At 43.4% G+C, this 18943-nt stretch overlaps 1 protein-coding gene across 1 annotated transcript in view; it reads left to right on the top strand.

Moving 5' to 3' along the window:
• SLC10A7 (solute carrier family 10 member 7) overlaps positions 1–18943 on the top strand; it is a 757514-nt gene that overhangs the window by 295468 nt on the left and 443103 nt on the right. The window contains exon 5 of the mRNA XM_078676893.1: positions 6660–6698. Within this exon, the coding sequence (XP_078533019.1) occupies positions 6660–6698 (39 nt within the window). The remainder of the gene's footprint in view (positions 1–6659; positions 6699–18943) is intronic.

The raw sequence follows: 18943 nt of genomic DNA, 5'->3' as shown, positions 1-18943 counted from the left end.
GCAGGCTACAAGATGGCTGCTCTTCCATCAAGTCCTGTGCTCCTGTCTTCTGGCCAATGTCCCCCCCCACCCCCCCCCCCCCCGAAGGAAACCCTGGTCTCACCACTATCTTTAGACAGCTGTGGGAAGCCAGTCATTAGTGCTCGATGTGAGGTTTGAGATCTGTGAATGCTGGCAGTAGAATTTTGTGGCCAATAGACCTCCCTTACCTGTTGCCTACTGTGGTACATCAGCGTATTTGCATAAGGAATAGGGTGGCTTCTGTGGCCTGGGCAGACTCCAGTTCAGAGGCTGGGGCTGGTCAGCTAGTAGTCCATGGAGTGAAGACTCCACACACTGCTGAAGTGGCTGTGACATAACTAAAGCCACTGCAGCAGAGTGCAGCGGCTCAGAAGTAGGCAGTGTACAAACTGGGAGGCAAGCCAGGGAGTGGAGCAGTATCCCCCTGATGCCTGTTGGCCCGAACACCAGCATGGCCATGACTCATCCTACAACCACTCTTTGGGGTTTGTGTTCACAAGTGGACCTCCGCCTAGCCCAATATATTTGTGGTTTCTGCGACTTGGCTCACCATTTCGCAGAGGAGCATGACACGTTCGAAATGAGTGGATTTCTTTGGGGCACCGGAGGCCTTGATAAAAAGCAGCAGGAAAGAGGCCCCCTCCCTACTTAAGAGGATAGGGCCATATCACAGGGTGAACAGGCACTGATAAGGTCTATAACTGTTCTACCCAATGACCTAAAAAACCGAGACTATCAATATTACGTCAACTGTCCATTGGATAAAGAGTCAGCTGGAGACCCAATCAGGCACAATCTTTGTGGCGGTGAAAAAAGTGGCGAAAAACGAGAGAAGATTTGGGCAATTGAGGGTCAGGTGAAGGGGCTAGAGGCATGCCCTGTTGAGGTGATAGCTTTTGTGCTCACATCTGTGAATACTCTTGTTTCACTGCAAGAAGGATTGAGGTGTTTGACAGTTTGAGAAGAGTCTCCCATTTCAGAGTTCTGGGTGGTTTAACGAAAGTCCCATTGGAGATGCTTAAAAATGAACTTAGGAGAGTGTTTGCTGACCTTCTAGGCATATAGCAGGTTGAGAACTGTGAAGCTGTTGGTAAAGGTATATAGGCTTCCCCAGGATATTTATTTCAGCAGTGCAATTTAAAGAGATGCACTGAGGGCTAAAAGACCGTTTCAGTTTCCGGATTTGAGTCCGCAGACACTAGATAGCAACAAAGCACTTCTAAGCATTCAATAGCAATTAATATGGAAAGGGCAAACTGAATCATTTGGGTTGCCTAGTACAGCTGACACCTGAGTGGGAGAGGAAAATGTGTTTTATCAAGTGGATTCTGCTAGTGTTTTGAGGGTTGTAACTCCCTAACTTCCTGGCCTCTACTACTGGTCCCTCTGAATTTAATGGGGCATTTTCTCGCTGAGGGTGGGAGATTTTGCAATTGCACGCTGTGCGGCTGGTGGGGATTCTCCTCTGGAAGGGACCGTCTGTTGCAGACATGACTTTAGTCAGTGCTAACATTTTTTCTGTCTCTATGCTTCTTCTTTCCCTAGTCTCTCTTTGAGAGAGCTTAGGTGATAATATGTTTGAGCACTGTTCTGTGCTTGGTATTTTGTAATAGTATGTCTTTTTCTTGAGTTTCTTTTTCTAGTTAGATATGACCAGTGGAAGTTGCCTTATGTACTTATTGTCGGTTATGGCATGATATTATGGATATCATCCTTAGTTGTTTGGTTCTGAATAAAAAGTTATTCACAAAGTCACCTAATTGTGAATGATGAGCAGAGAACAGGAAGAAAAACGTAAAATATGGAGGGTGCCGCCTTTCTTATCTCCTCCTATCCATGATTTCCCTCTCATAGTCAAATAGCCCTAACCTACTCCTCATCAAGGACACAGACCCAGAGGTCTTCTCCACGCTCTTGTCTACCCTTTTTCCTCATCCATTTGGTTGACTCTTCCCACACACCACCCCTTTTCTCAAACTCATTCTTCATTTAGGTATTCATCCTCCTCATTATAGTGTGATGGCAACGTAGAACCTCCTGTATTGGTGTCTACATACTTTCTTGAGATCCGAGAGAACCCAAATGAAGGGGTTTCAATCACTGTTCAATCCCAGTTGTACTAGCTTATTATAGGATTTGCCGGTGGACTATCTAAAGTGGATATTAGGTTTGGCCAGACTGTGTGTAATGTTTTTCGTTCGGAGACCCAATTGGTGAGAGATATAATTGAAATAAAAATAAACCGTAAGGGTTTCTGATGTATGCTTCCCTGAGTCATATTGCAGTAGTCGGAAATTGATCAGGCCAAACCTCAGGTATGTGGAATAGAATATAAACATGGGTAGATGAAAGCCCACTAGAGTTGCAGCGTGCACCAAATAAGAGTTTTACCCATTCACAAACAAATCTGAAGTCTTCACTGGTTTGCTGCCTTCTGTGTCTTTTTCGAATTTCTGAAAATCTGGATATCACAAAGATTTCCAAGAGAATGCTACTAGGCACCAGTGGCAGGGTTCCAAGAGTTGTCCTAAAACTTACAATTTCCGCGTATGCATTCTGCATGCTCTTTTTAGGTCGAGCATGGTCACCTACACCGATGACACGCAGTTGGTTGTTTCCCTCTCACGCGCGGAGGCAGGGGTAAATAATCTATCCCCCTGTCTTACTAAGGTTCTTGCATGGATGGACTCCTCCTTCCTAAAGCTCAATGGTTCAAAAACCGAAATTATGCTGTTAGGATACAAGGCCCCCATTAATCTAGACCCTTGGTGGCCTGAGTGCCTTGGCCCCCCTCCCTCTCCGAAAAACCAAATTAATAGCCTGGGTGTATGGTTGGATCCTAGTCTGGGTTTTCGAGTGCACGCACGCAAGGTTGCAGCTCCATGCTATGGTCTGCTTCGAGTAGACTCCTAAGGAAGGTCCTAGCCCTGCTTCCCCCCGAGGCAAGATGCCTCCTTGTCCAGACACTTATTCTATCCCGTTTGGACTATGCGAACGCGGTCTATCTGGGTGCACCGCTAGGTACCATCAAAATCTTACAATCTGTTCAGAACTGTGCGGCCCGACTGCTTATGGACGTCCCTAGACGTAGCTCTGCTAAGGCGGCACTGCGACTTCTACATTGGCTGCCGGTGCAGGAAAGGGTCTGGTTGAAGGCCATGTGTATGGCCCATAACTCAACCACTGACAATGGCCCGGCCCTCCTACGCCCTATGTTTCTTCACCATCAGATCCCTCGATCTCTCAGATCTAACCACAAAAACCTGCTGATAGTCCCTAGGGTCATACGGACACGCATGGGTGGGCGACGTTTTTCATTTCATGCAGCGAAATTTTGGAATCAGCTCCCTGACGGTATCCAGCTGAAATCTAACCATCTTGCCTTCAGGAAACGGTTGAAGACCTTTCTATTTCGTTGAGCGGTGATTACTTGTTTTGGTCTAAAGCGCTGGGATGCCTCCGGGTAGCCATGCGCTATATAAGCATGTATTCATTCATTCATTCATTCATTCAAGACCTCTTGTGTATACTTTAGCATATACTTATATACTTTATTATATACTTATATGTGTATGTACTTTGTAGTCTCTGGAGATCTGCCCTAGGACTTGTCTGCTTCCGCTTAGGGACTTTTTTCTGTTCAACTGCCTCTATTTAATTGTCTTGATAGAAAGCGACCAGCAGAGGTCAGTGTAATACCAGTGGAGTGGTGTGGCTCACTGGTTAGAGGCGGCAGACCCGGAAGCAGGAGTCCGCCCGGGACCAGGGTTCAATTCCCGACGCGGCAGGGTCGTGGACCAGGGTCAGCGGACTCGCTAATTCTCGCCTCGGTGCCTACTCTAACCAGGGGTCCCACTCGGCAACTCTGGGCATTAGCTTGCCTAATCTCCACAACAGCCCCATCAACGCCGGGAATGCCTGGCTTCACCTTGGGGACTCCCAGTAGGGACCATCCCATAGGGAAAGCCAGGACGGGTTCCCCAGCGGTATACCGTGCCAGGATACTCTGGTAGTAATTGAGCGCGTTACAAAACAGTTTATAACATAACATTACATACCAGAATTGCTTTCTGCTGAGAACCTTTCTGTTTTTTCTATTTTTCTGGCAATTGCCTCTATTTAACTTTCTTGATTGAAAACGACCAGCAGAGGTCAATAAAATACCAGATTCATTTTAGCATTCTCTAGATTCCAGTCCATAGAAATTGTCTTCCACGAGCACCCATAGACGACAATATTTTTTTCAAATCTTGTATTTGCAGTGATATGATCACTGAAGGCAGTGATTTTATATTAAAAACAGAGCTTTGGACTATACCATTCCCAGCTGAAAGGCAATATTTCTCTCCATGTGTTACCATACCTGGCATGTCAAGCAGTTTGGTGCTTACTTTCCCTCCATGTTGAAGAACAGTAGATGTTTCAGCACCCTGGCTGAAGTGCTGCTAGCAAAATACATATAAGTATCAAAGGCGAAATTGCATTGCAAATGCTTGTTTATATAGGGTACAATGAGACTTTCGAAAATGCCTTTCCATTTGTGCAGGTAAAACTTTTTATCTCTATGCAAAATCTATATTTCTTCTTAGTAACATCGCTCACCCTATAACCTTTTGATAGTAGTAAATCTCCAATTATTTCTCGGGTGGGAATGGGCTGGAAACAGGGTGAATGCTCTCTAACACTTGAGTTTGTGAGTGTACTACATTTCTGAGCCACCCCTACCATGGACACCTACTCCCCGCCCTTGGAGTGGGATTTGCATGTGCATAATAATTTAACTTCGTATTAATAGTTCATGTTTTAATCGCTTTATGAGAGCAAATTCAGGTTTTCTGAATGCCAAAACTAGATTTGCACTGATAAAACAAGCCTTATGACCACGTAAGTAGAACTCACACTTGGAAAGGGTTTTGATAACTGGGCTAACTGTGTATAGCTTCCTCTCAAAAACCCAAAGTGCCAGGTTTACAGATTCGCTTGGGTCTAGGTTGAGGATACGTTCACTAACCCTCACTCTCATGCAGCAAGGTGTGTTTCATATTCTGTTCAGTGACCGCTGGGTGTTGTACAACTGTGGTGCTTCAAACAAATTCCGTGTCATAGGGGTTCCTTTACAAATTCTAAAGGGGAGAGGTAGTGCTGAGGTGTGGATTGGGTGAAAATCTGTATGCGGGCATTTTGGATGGAGAAATGTGTTTTGCATTGTAGATAGCGGTTCGTTCAATTCAAAGTTTAACTTAATGCACATGGGCTCACCCTAACGCGGTCCTAGCTGAAAGTTAATCGTGCTTTTTGGGAATTCAGCAAACTCTACAGTGAACGCCTGCAGCTTTTGTCAGCTTAGACTCTGCTGGATAGGTCCTCTTTCTGTGGAGACAGGTGTTATTGTCATGGAGAGTTGTCAGACAATAGGTTGATGCAGTTTTACCAATGGGAAATGCGATGTTTTATTTATCTGCTTTCAGCCAGACCCTCCCTTCGCAGCAGCTAGCGCCATATGCTGTTGTCCCTGCTGGCGAGCTTGCCGAGGTTTCACAGCCTGGGCTTGTTCTGTGCATGGGTCACACACGAGCTGCAGTCCAGTGGCATTTCTTATTGATGAGGCGGGCAAAGGAGGGATCTAATGAAATGATCAAAGTTCCTGAATTAATGATGAACTTGAATATGAAAGCTAAGCTGTCTGGAGCTGGGATCTCATTCCCCGTTCACTCTCCTTGCGTCTCCTCTTGGGCAGGTTGGGCTGTAGCGATGCGTCCCATCCATGGCCTTTCTGCAGACTTGCGGATGTCGCTGCTTAATAATCCTTGCATGCCCTTTTACTTGTCCATTAATTTGTCCTGTTTGGGTTCTCTATGCATGGAAAGCAGTGGTGCTACTGCCCCCTCTTCCTTGACCCTCGGTAGGATGGCCGCGCTTTCCATCAGACAACAGGCCACGCTGGAGATTCTGGCATGACGGCTGGATTTGAATACTTAGATGAGGTTCTTGCGCGCGTTGTGATTGGATGTTCTCATCAAGGCGCTACTGGAACTCTAGGTAAGCTTCTGGGTGGGACATGGTCATTGGTGGAGCTCTAAGCTCGTGAAAGGATATGTTCATTGGTGGATTGCTCTATTTATTGCTTGCGTACCACTGCTGATCAGCCTTGCAACACTGCCAATGTTATGCACAGTACACTAAATAGTTCCTGAATTTTAGGCGTTATTATTTCTTCAGCGAGCAAGTTATATATTTGCGTCAAAAACGGAGCCGATTATAACGTGTAGAATAATTAACTAAAGCAGACTTTGCCTCGCATCAGAATGAAGTCTGCAGTGTGGTTGTGCCGGTAAATATTGCCTTAATTTAGCGGTGTAACCTCTTCTTTCACCAGTTCATGTTTCCGTCCAGTGAACTGTTAACATGCTAGACTTTGTTGTACTTACGTGTACGATAAACCGTTTATAATGTTCGTGTGATGTTTGTGTCCAACAAAATAAAGGCTTTTTGCAGCCTTTGTAAGTGCTGTCCCATCGTGCATTCTTTGTAGGGAATTGTATTTCATTTCATGCGTTGTAAAGAAAAAGTGTTTTCTTTCATTTTGCTGTTACTTTTGCTTTACAATGAGTGACTTTTTTGTTTTTTTTCCCTTTCAGGCAGCTGCTATTTTTAACTCGGCATTCGGAAGTTTTTTGGTAAGCCTTAATAACTTTACCATAATTGTGATTACATATCTGTTTATAAAAGCCATAAGCTGAGCATTTGATATACCACATTGTGTATTCTTTTCCCTATTATGTGTGTTTTTTTAAGGATTTGTTCTTTAGAGAAATAGATCTATAGGCATAGGCAAGCGGTTTTGAAATTGGATCTGTAGTTTTTATCTGATATGCCTAAGTATAGTTGTTTCTTCCAGTAATGGGCTAATGAAGGGTTTGGAGTGCTGATGTTTCCTTATGGTGACTGCTGGGCATCTATTGATCTTTTCATTAAGTCTATCAGATATCCATGGGCGGGCTGCATAGAAAGTTTTGGAGTGCACTTAGCAGTAAAGCAAACAAAGCTAATTGTTTTTGCTTTTGAACGTCGAAAAGGTTTTCTAATAAGCTGCTCTAATGTTTATTAGTTATACTGTAACTTTGTGTCTGTTCTCCGTTGTTTCTGTGGGTGGTGTATGTGATGTTTGTGTGCAGTTTGTGATGTTGAGTGTCATGAGGTGTGCAATTATGTGTAGGTGTGTGTTTTTTGGTGGTGTGATGGTGTATGTTAGTTTATGATGAGTCGTTTGAGCTTGGCTTGAGTGATGTTGTTAGAATTGGTCACCAGACGAGGTTGACAGGCCACAATTGCTGCCTCCTTGAGGTGTTCTGCTCCTGTACAGAGGTGGGCGAGCCAACAAATTAACAGGGAGAGCCGAGCGAGAGCTGAAACAAGGGTCTGGCTGGGATCGTAGAGCCTATGCACGACCCAAGCCCTAAAAATGTGTGATTTACATAGCAAACAACAAACTTCACGTAGACTATGCAAAGTCGCTTCAAAGTTTAAGAAGTGTATTTTTAACATGTGAAGTTTTGACATCAATATGTCTCATCAAAGCACCGAACTGAGAACTACTTATTTATAGTGATAGTGCACTAATGGTTTATGTTTCAAAATTAAAAGGCAAGACAATTATGTTAAGTTAACCCTGTATGTGGCCCAGATTATTAGAGCTACATATAAGTCTGTTAAGTCAAGCACAATTGGTTTTTGTACAACGGGTATTCTGAACTCTCATATTTGAAAGTGCTTTCATACGCAATAATGAAGAGAGTTTTCGTGACATAAAGTATTTGTCTAAGGTCACACAATTTAAGCAGGGAATCTGTGTATTTATCCAGGTTTTATGGGCTTACTTTGTACAATTCAGCCAGTAAATTGGTATCCTTTTGTCTCTCTTTAAGTAAAGGCGTTATTTTGACCTCTGTGCATTTATCTGCAGTTTTTATATAGCATGAACTCGACCTGAAGGCCTTGAAGCACTTTATATGAGCACCTGTTACACCATTTTCAGGGTACAGGGAGGAGGCAGGCAGAAGCCAATGAAAGCTCAAACTGTTATGGGCTTGAGGTTCTAACAGGACCTCAGCTGAACCAGGTGTCAGGCTTGAGCTGGCTCAGGCTTCCAGTGGCTCTTGTAACACTGCAGAAGGGTGTGGGTGGGGTTAAGGGATACTGCAGAAATGAAAGGGTGAATGGAATGAGTCAGTGCTTCAGCATTATAAGGTGCTACCGTTTTGGAGCACTGTTGATAGAGCTTGGAGAGGGACACGGGGTAGGGACATGAGCATTGGCCTGGCTATGAAACATATTGTATGACAATGCAGTTTGTCAGAAACTGGTTTTTAATTAGTGACTGGGCACCCCTGCCAACTCAATAAGCACACTTTATTTGGGTCAAAAACAGTTCTGAGAGAATCTCTACTCAATGCCTGGTAGATGTGGCACAAGCAGCAGGCAGTCTGTGGAGAAATACATGCTAAATTCAAGCCGTACCAACAATTTTAAAGTAAAGAATACCATACAATAATATCTTGAAACAAATTTAGAAAAATAGAGAACATTTTATCATCACCAAGATACCAAAACAATTGAAATTGGTTAAGCCGAGCCAGAGATATCTATATTTAAATATTTAAGGCAAAAGTGCCTCCAAAAGTTCAGGCACTATGGAAAGACAAATGATTGCAGTGGATAGGGACCAAGGCGCAATTAAAGGCAGACGAAGATGGAGCGGAGGTCGGATACACCAGGCGGGTTGTCCCGGTCAAATTATTTATTTTTAAACTTAGTCTCCAACTGCTGGGAAAGGTTCTTCTGGTCTGTTGTGCAGCCCCTAGCTCCACGGCCAGGATTTGGAACCCCATATCTGTCTCCAGCCAGATCTCCTGCATGATATAGTCTCTCTTTAGTCAGCTGGGTGCTCTTTGAGTTAGGAGTCCTTCTGCTTTTTGTGTTCCTGAAACAGATAAACGGGATACTAACAACTTGACCCCTGGACAGTTGTTCCAGTTCCTGGGTGCCAGCACTATTTGAGATTCCTGAATTCCTTGTATGCATACTCTCCTTCCATCAAGAGTCAGAATTCTGGATTCTTTTTCAAGCAATGCTTTCTTCTTCAGATTCATTCTTCCAGGGTTCAGGAATGTTTTTCAGAAATGGTGGTGGAGGTGCCTGATTTATCATGTCCAATAACCAGTTGTTGGAGGAACTCTATCACTGTATCCTGTCAGTTCTCCTGCAGGCTCCCAACTGGAATTCCAGCACCCAATCCTAACAGTTTTCTTGCAGCCCCTTGTCTCCCTTTGCAGCACTTTCTCTTTGCTTCACTGTACAGTTGTTCAAGAAACCCTGTTTCAGGATGGTGAGACCCAGTTGTCAGGAGGCAGTGCTGTCTTCAGCTTCTTGGCCCCTCTCCTGCCCGACAGGGCCAACACTCGTTTTCCCTCCTACTGTGGCTGGAGCCTAACTGTCTAGAAGAGTCCTAGGGATGAATAAAAGAAGCCCGCTTATGCTAAGAGTCGAAAGAGGTAGTGTTATAACCACCCTTTGTTCTACCAACGTTTTCTGTCTACTCTAAGATTGCAAAGGTCTTCTATGTGGTCTGTAGTTAACACCCAGTGCCTATCCTGGGCCTATAGGCAAGCCATTGTTAACTCTTCCAGCAAAAGATGTGTATTCCAACTCTGGAGGTGTGATAGGTGGAAGAACATTTTTCCCCCTCCTACTGTGACTGGTGTCGGTCTAGGAGGGTCCTGGGAGAAACCCTCCCTGGTATGACCAAGTCAGAAGCGTTAGTGCTAAAGCTGCTTTTTGTTCTTTCAAATGTTCCTGTCCACTTCCAGATAGATAATCCATGCTAAGCGGTCAGCAGTAACACCTATTGAGCTCAGAGGCAAGCCCTTGTACTCTGAGCCAGTATTAAGTCTCCCAACAAAGGCTCTGTATTTCAGCTCTGGAGTTCTGATGATTGGTGGAACTGGTTCCAATTCAGTTCTATCTTGGGCACCTTAAAGCACATTTTTACAAAGTTACTTTTCTGCTTAGGTTATAAAAAATCTGAGCTAATAACTATGAGGCATTGTCCTAGTGTTTTCCTAAGTGGAGCTGGAAAAAAAGGATCGTACTCCCACCCAGGCCTATTTGAAAAAAAGTCTAGTCAAGCCTACAGAGTGAAATAGCGTTTGGCTTTTATTTAATTGTGATGTCATAGTACCCGCATTAGGGAGTGCATGCAATTTTTTATCTATTGGCAGCCTGCACTGTGAGCTTTCAACTCTTTCAGAGTGACTTATTAGTATGTAAGATAGTTTTTTTCTATATATTAAAGAAGTTTTCCATGCCATATGGCACTGCAGTGTATTAAACTACAGACGAGCCAGAGCACAGTGGTGCCTTGGCAGAATTATATTTTTGTCACACTTGTTGGTGGTGGAAATATATACTGCAGCCCACATATGACATTTAATTTTCCATGCTATAGGTGCACTTTAGGCACCAGTTACAGTGGACTTATAGGGATGTTAAATAGGCCAAATAGGGAGTCCGATATACAGCACATGTTTTAGAGGGGCAGCACAGCCACATTACTAATGTTTAGCAGTGATAAAGGGTACAGAATCCTAAAGCCACCATCTCTGCATCAAATCGGCTTCAAATGACTCTTCCACCAAATGGTAAAGCATAGAATGTGGTTTAGGAATGGAAACGGTTGTAGTCGCATGCTACTACATGCTGAAGTTAATGCACTATGCAAGCAGGTTCCTTACTAGAATGTATTGGAGAATTAAGAAACACATTAGTTGCTATCATATTTCTCTCCAAACAAAAACATACTAATTAATACAGTTGGAGACCTTTTTGACCGTGTCAAAACACATAAATGGAGCTGCCACTTTGTTCACCTGTCTCATCCACTTGGCTTTTTGCTTGGAACTAATAAGACCAATGCCTCTGCCAGATTCATCAAGAAGGTTTGCCTGGGTCTGCCTGTATAGAAGTTCCCCAGCTTTTGCCTCTACATGGTTGCTTATGTTTTTATCATTTGTTTGATTTTGTTATTTTGCTTTGAAATGGGGCCTGTTGAACATGTGCATTACTGAGAATTGTCCAAATATTATTAAGGAATACATTGAAAGATAAGAAATAGTACGCAATAACCCGTCTTGTAGTCTAAGGTTCAATTATGTCAACTATGGAGCATTGTATACTTTCCCTAAAGGTTTAAATATATGCTAGTAATTTTAAAGAAACTATATGTAATTCATATAATTATAATGTACCTATTGATTTGAATTTAGACTTTGGTAAAGGTGACACTCCCACCCCTCTAAAATTGCAGTAAACATGGGATTGGACCTGAAAGTAACAACCCTGCAATCAGGTTTAAGTTACTTTTTCCGTTTCAGTACTTCTGAGACCTTCACTATTATGTGCTTCAGCTAGCTTTAGTTAGTTGGTTGCTGAACTGGGGCACTTTAAAAGTATGTGCACTTCCTAACAACTTCCCTCAAGTAAACCTCTGGCATTATCTTTAAAAGGGATGCAAATACAGCACCCTGGGAAATGGAGTGAGAGTCGATGTCGATGTAGATGAAATGCCTGAATATTTGCCAATACGTGAGCACGCAAACATGTATGCCATTTTATTAGAAGGGCTTAATTGGATAATCTGTCTTCACCTGCTTGTATAACGATCTGTCCTAGTGTGAGCAGAACGTTAAGGAATGCCTTTGAAGAACAGGCAGAACTGAATCTGGCCAGTTGGGGCAGAATTGTTATGGAATGGAGAGATCTTGGGCTAATGTCAGCAAAGCTTGTTGGAATGCCCTTGAAGCATAGACTGAACTGGATCTGGCTTGTCTGGGGTAGCATTGTAAGAAAAAGGTGGGATCTTCGAGGACAAGTTCGTTTTCATCTATATTGGATTTTGTTTTGCAGGGGGCTGTGGGAGAATTTTGAGATCAGTAAGCATATTCAAAACAGGACCTAAATCACGTTCTAGTAAAAGTAAGCATTGTCTTAGGATTCACCTACTATTTGCATGGCGCCTCTCCTTTTGAAACGCATGTTTAATCCACTGGCACTTCACAAACAGCTTAGATCCAAAACAAGAAAGAAGTCTTATTTCATGTGATAATAGTTTTTTTTGTTTTGCTACCTTGTAGCAGAAAATAGGAAGATTTGTACTTCCCAGTGTTTCAAATCTTTGCTTCCAGGACTCGATTTAAGAACTGGGAGACATTTTGTTGACCTGTTCAACAGATATTTGAGCTTGCATCTACTGAGAAACCTTCCTCCAGACTAAGTCTGCTTTCTGAAGTCACAATTCCCAGTAGAGGAGATGATCTTGGATCCAGTGAGAACAGTTGTTGAGAAACACTCAGCCCAAATATGTGTTCTCTAAAATCAACCTTGGAGCGCGATAGCTGATTCAGGTGTTTTTTAAAAGCTGCATTTTGCAAATTTAAATCGGGAACTACAACCATATTGAACCTAAAGTCCTCTTTGAAATGCAAGTCACCCAACAGGCATCAAACTGCAATCCCAGAAATCCTGTTCACCTGCTGGAAGTTTCCCACCTCAATGGCGCCAACTACCTTAACTTCATTGAGCCACGACTTTGACATGTTTGAGCTAGACATCCATAAGGTTAGTTAACTTGATCTACATGAAGACAGAGCATCAAATCTTAGTCTTGGTAGCCAATTTTTGTCGACTGATGTTCTTCCTTTTGTGTCTCGGTCATTGTGAATTTGAGCATTTTCCTTTTTTTTTTTTTTTACTTTTTGTTTATAAAATTTAAACCCATATAAGGGTACTTTATTTTGTCCTTACTTTTGTTTTAGTAATTTTTCTCCTTATGTTTAATCTTGATGTGGACCTTTCAGATATCTAAGGCTCTTGGAGGCACCTTGGCTGTTTGCTCAGCACCTTAGTTATGATGTATGCCCCAGCTGCCCTCTGTTTCTGCTTCACTCCTCTCTGGCGCCGTCGCTTTGACTCTGATTTCCACTTCACTGCTGCCTTCTGCTTCATTTTTAACTAAGTGGTCTCGAGTCATGTGAAGTGGCGTTTATCCAGCTTCTTCCCACTGCATTGGTGTCTCCCAACTTCCTGATCAGCTGGTTTCTGGCCAGGTCTGGTGGGTGAGCAGCAAGTTTCGCTGACTCATGGCATCAGGAAGCAGTGTGGTACCTGATGCTGTGTGAGTTCATTTGGGGGTGTCTTAACAGGTTTTGATCATATAAACCGGGCTTGTGTCAGTGCCCAAAAACACCAGAGTAATATCTTTCTTGGCATATCCAGCCATAAGTACTTGTTCAATAGCCCTTTGTTACTTTAGAAGCATGCGGAGGAGATCAGAGAATGCTGATTGCTGTGGTGCTTAGGTTTACATCCGATTTTAGTACTGCTTATTACTTTGTCCTTTCCTGTTATGAGAGAACCTAGCAAAAAGGAGTATGTAAAGACCCACTATAGTGAAACGCTTGGCCTTCAGATTAGGCAGCTCAGGGTGAACTAGGGGTCCTTAATTTAATCTCCAGTGACCACTAAAATGATAACGCATGCCTACTGCCAGTGTGGAACAAAATCTATAGGCAAACATCAAGTACTGGTATGGTAATCGACTAGTAGGAAGGACTTGTGTGACGCTTGGGGGTAAAGGAGATACTAAGTCAGAATCATTTAGAAAAGCAGAGACAACCCAACTTTACTCCTACATCTTGTTTTAAGCGATACCTCAACCAGGTGCTTCTGGTGATAACGAGAATTGCGACAGAAGGAGCAGGTAGGTAACAGCACTGTGGAAGCATTCAGTGTCTCTCCACTCCACACCCATCAATCATCCATAATGAACACTAGACCAATTCAGAGAAGTTTTAACAGAAATTAGAAATCTATTTTTAAACCTACACTGAATGTGATGGTTACTACAGTTTTAGAAGTTATAACACATAATAAGTCCTTTGTGTTATATGCTGGTCAGCCTGTCACTGTATTTTTAGGTTTTGACTGGCGATGCGCACGTAGTGCGCATGCGCCAAAAAACCTTATGATTTCTCTGTGGAGTCGGGTATCCGCCCCCCTCCTCCCATTGGCTAGCTCCATAAATGGAGGCTAGCCATTGGGAGAGGGCTCTGTCCGTCAATCTCGGACCAGATTCGGGGGCGTTCCCGAGAATTTTCGGCTTTTGGCTACGTCAGCCGAAAGCCTCTTCTCGTCAACGCCCCCGAATCTGGTCCGGGATTGAGGGCACCCGCCTTCCTGCTCCTGTCTCACGCGGCGCACGGCCTCACAGTGCCCTCTCTTCCTCCGGGTCGGCATCACACCACAGGCCCCTTCCTCGGTGCCAGCAGGAGCAGGCACTTACATGTGGAGCTTGAACCTGTGCCAGCTGAGCGCTCCGGCCGCTCTGCGAGGCTGAGGAGGAAGGGGAGAGGCCGGGAATGAACAGACTCAAGAGTCAGAGAGCAGAGGCAGTTACCGGGCGTGCCTCACTTTTCAGGGCTGCTCGCTCCCATCACTACCGCACCCGGGCGCTGCTTATTGGCTGCGAGAATTGTTATTATTTAGATACACTTACAAACCACACCAGAACACAGTATGCCCAGAATCAGCATACCCTCATACACCTAATCCAAACACACGATTTGAGGTAACTTCACACCGAACGTTGTTACTTTGCAAGCACACCTTTGGAGACCAAACGACACCTATCCCTCCCTCACCACACACCTTCCTGCTCCATGCATAGCGCATCCCCAAAGCGCAATGCCCGTCCATCCTCTGACACCAAGCAATGAACACACTTACATTCACCTAACATTCAAAATCAATAACATCGGAACACAAAATGTAACCTAGCAACCGACACATAACTCTTTACAGCACACCCTCCACATCCGGTCCTAGCAGACTACTCAGCAGCCGGTACACACATACCTCACTCTACTCAAGGTAGCTTCTTCGCGCGCGCACCCCAAGACATGGTGCACTCCGAGTCCCGTCACACTTTGCCAAACACATCACACAAACTATACCACGATGTGCCTGGCATGCCTCCACGCACACATCAGGATACCACTCCATGCACATCACACACACTCCCTGTTGTCGCCCTCTGCCAGCACGCACCGACTCCTAGAACTATATGTATGTGCGTGTGGGTATACGTAGAGTGTGAAACTATCTTAAGGGCAACGGAGCACTGAACAGTGGGGTGCTCCCAAGACAACAAATCACAACAAGGAGCAGAGTGCTTGATGATGGCGATCCTCATGGTTTTCAAAAATACCAGGACACTGGCAAAAAGCAAACAAACAGGGAAGTTGAAGAGCATTCCAATTCTATACCACATTATCCCAGAGTGACGAGAAGCCTGTGGTATTTTAAATAAAACCACAGGAGTATCATTACACCTACAAACTCCAACGCTCAAGGTCTCTCAGTCCTGCATCTTTATATATCACATTACCAAGGTGCCTCTCATTCTGTCTAATGAACGCCAGATCTACATGCAGCACTATAATGGTCAAATTGATTCCTGCGCTTGCATTAGGATGCCCTGTTTCTGTGCGATGCCAGATTTTTTTTATTGTGCTTTAATCGTGGGGCTGAGAGTCAGCTGAGCACAAGCATGTGTTCGTGTCAACTCTAGATTTAGTGAGAGCATGAAGGTCCGTTACGATAAGGGGGCTCTCAGTGTGTAGGGGGGGCTCTCAGTGTGTGGGGGGGCTCTCAGTGTGTGGGGGAGGCTCGCAGTGTGTGGAGAAGGCTCGCAGTGTGTGGAGGGAGCTCGCAGTGTGTGTGGGGGGCTCGCAGTGTGTGGGGGGGCTCGCAGTGTGTGGGGGGACTCGCAGTGTGTGGGGGGGCTCTGTGTGGGTGTGTGTTGGGGGGCTCTCTGTAGGTGTTTGTGGGTGTCATTTGCGAAAGATAAAGCTAGTGGCATTGCAAATGACAATGCCATTTATTTATGTAAAAAAAAAAACATAAATAAAAATAATGTCAAGAGCATTGCCAATAGCTCAAACTTTAACAAAGGCAAAACCATTGCATTGTAAATGCTTGTTACTGGTTCTCCCCAATGTTGCATCTGAATTTCAGATTTTTCTGCTATAAAGTACTATTGGACACGCTTTGGGGTGTCCTTTGAACTGCTATGTCATTTCGTAGGCTAAGTATCCAGAAACTATCATAATCTGTTTGTTCATATCCCAACTGGAGCTGCATCTCCTGGTAGAAATTCCACTTGACCAATTAGAAATGGATCTAGTTGTTGACAAAGGAGTTTTTAAACAAGAGCGTATCTGCTATTTAGACAATTCCTGTTGGTAAGTTTTGTCATACGATTGGTTATCGATGTGTATTGCTTTACATTATTGTTTCTGTTTCTATCTTTGTACTGCCGGGTATTTCTAGTCCCACTACCATAGGCTGCATCACAGATTGTTTAGGTTACTTCGTTTTGTAACTGGTCTTCATGTTCTCTTTGCATAGGGTTGAAGATGTTCTACAACATAGGCCTTATTGTAGTAAAACCGTCACAGTAACTAAAGAGAAATTGCCTATCCGCTTGATACTTGTGGTGGCTCCTAAGCCATTGCTTCTTCACACAGGGAAGATTTCTGCTGCATTGGCGTCTGTGCAAAATTTGTAGTCAGCCGGATGTGCAGAGTGAAGTATTGCTCTGATTTATGCTGCAGCTAGTTTAATAATGCCCCTAACCTAATTAAACTCTGTGTTTTTAGGAACTAATTATTACAGAAAGCAGATTTCTTTTTGTAGCTAGACTAGTATCAGCTAATGATAGACGAATTTAATTTACATAAATTTCAGAGCAAGAGAATGTCTTTGAATCGTGCCACAAAGGAGCGCTTTATGTTAAGAAGTTAATGTCATTATCTCCGCCTCTCATTTAAACAATTCAGTTTTCAATAATCGTGGAGCATAATAATTGATCTAATTTTTCCACCTCCTTGATGGTATTTTAATAAAGTCTGATATAATTTGTGTAATTCTTGGTGGTTGGCTGTTGGGACATTTGCCGCTGTACACAGCATGCAAAATGCATTGCAGTGCTCAGTGGTTCTGCCGACTTGCAGTTGAACATAGAACGTGAGAATGGCTTCCAAAACACCTAGGATGCAGCAGGTCTTCTCACTTGAAAAATGTGATTCCTTTTGAACATGAACATTAAAATGGCAAAGGGATTAATTGTGTTTCGGCCACAAAAAGGCACAATACCAGGATGCCCAAAGCTGTTGTGTTGATTAAAAAAAGCTATAGAGTCCAAGCCAGACTGATTTTTTTGTTATTGTCTCGTCTACCAGAAAAACATTTAGCTGTCTGCAGACGAAATCCTCTTGCAACCATGCCAAAAACTGGCAGTGGGCTTAGAGGCCGCCCTTTGTTTACTATTGGTTGACTTTCTTTTCACTCTTAATTGCTTGCTTCTTATTTGATGGTCTTCCTTCCTCTTCTTGTATTTGTCCCTCCCCTGGTGTATAGGCTCTTTACTATCCTTTTGACTTGCATCCTTCCACTGCTCCCATTAACAGCACTTTTTTTTTCTTTCAGCACTCCTTGAGAGTGCACATTTTTTCCATCTCTCTCCCTCGTCTACTGCGTTCCCTCTGAACACTGCGACCCCTCACCCTGTGTTGCTCTCTTTCCCCTGGCTCTTCCATTGCTATCCCCACCATGACCTGGCTTTTATTATGTTTTTTAAATCCTCCCCGGACCCAACCTCAAGCCTTTCCTCCCTCATCCCCCACACTCTCCATAATGTGCCCTCCTGCTACCACCGCATGCTCCTTAGCTGATCCATAATCCCCTTGTGGGTCACTTTTTCTAAAAAATAAAATAAATGTATATAATCTTTTTAGTACCCTGCGGGGTCTATTGCTATTAGACTGATTCACAGTGCTAAAAGCCCATTTGTGCCGCTAGAATTATATATTTTTTGTTTGTTAAGTCAAGGGACGTCCGCCACCTTGAAGCGGTAAATAACATTTTTAAAAGGAGGCTGCATCATTTCCTAGGTGTGTGCATGTGTGGTGGTGTGCCTTTATTTCTTCTCTTAGTATTGGCAAAAAACATTTTGGTTTTTGTTGTTGCTGCACAGCATTGGCAAAAAAATATTGGTAAAGCCATTAGGTCAATAAGGCGTGACACATTGTCTTTGCTAATAATACCTGTTTAGGTCTGGCATACAGTGCAGCTGCCAATTTGTTACTAATTCTTGAAAATAAACACCAAGTGGGCTTTGGCTGCACGCGGAAAGGTATTACTCTCATTCATGCTATTGGTTGTTTGGTGTATCATTCCTCCTTCCAGGAAGTACTTCAGTTGTAATGCATGAGCGACTAGGTTACATCAGGAAAGTATCGTTAATTATCTTTCTGTTTGTTGCCTTCAATTTGTTGTGCATTCTATACAGGAAGCAGTTATAGTTTGTACTTTTTCCCAGCATTGACAAGGCCAAGATGGCAGGTAATTGTATGTTTGTAAACCGCATTTATGACTGTCTGTGTTTACATGTGTTGGCAATTTAAAACCAGACCTAATGACTTTGCCAGTGCTTGTTATTGTTTGCCTACATAAACAGGCATTAAGGCCCCATATTTATCATCACTCAAAGATGTAGTTTTGTATACATATTATTGTTTTTTTTTATCGCACAGAATAGAAAACAAATAATCTTCAGGTATCTCGTTACATTGTCTTGTATAAGCAGATTAAATGGGTACAACATAAATATTGCCACTATATGACAAGAATATATTTTCTTGTTGAACAGTATTGATAGACTATTAGACTTAGCACTCTAACATGTTTTTTTAAGCCCCACATTTTTATTTATCCGTTTTGAACCTGATTGTATTGGTCTGTTACTTCC

Source organism: Lissotriton helveticus, chromosome 2_1 (assembly GCF_964261635.1).
Source record: "Lissotriton helveticus chromosome 2_1, aLisHel1.1, whole genome shotgun sequence".
Classification (NCBI taxonomy): Eukaryota; Metazoa; Chordata; class Amphibia; order Caudata; family Salamandridae; genus Lissotriton; species Lissotriton helveticus.
The sequence above is the reverse complement of the archived record's forward strand: the minus strand, read 5'-3'. Positions and strand labels throughout refer to the sequence as shown.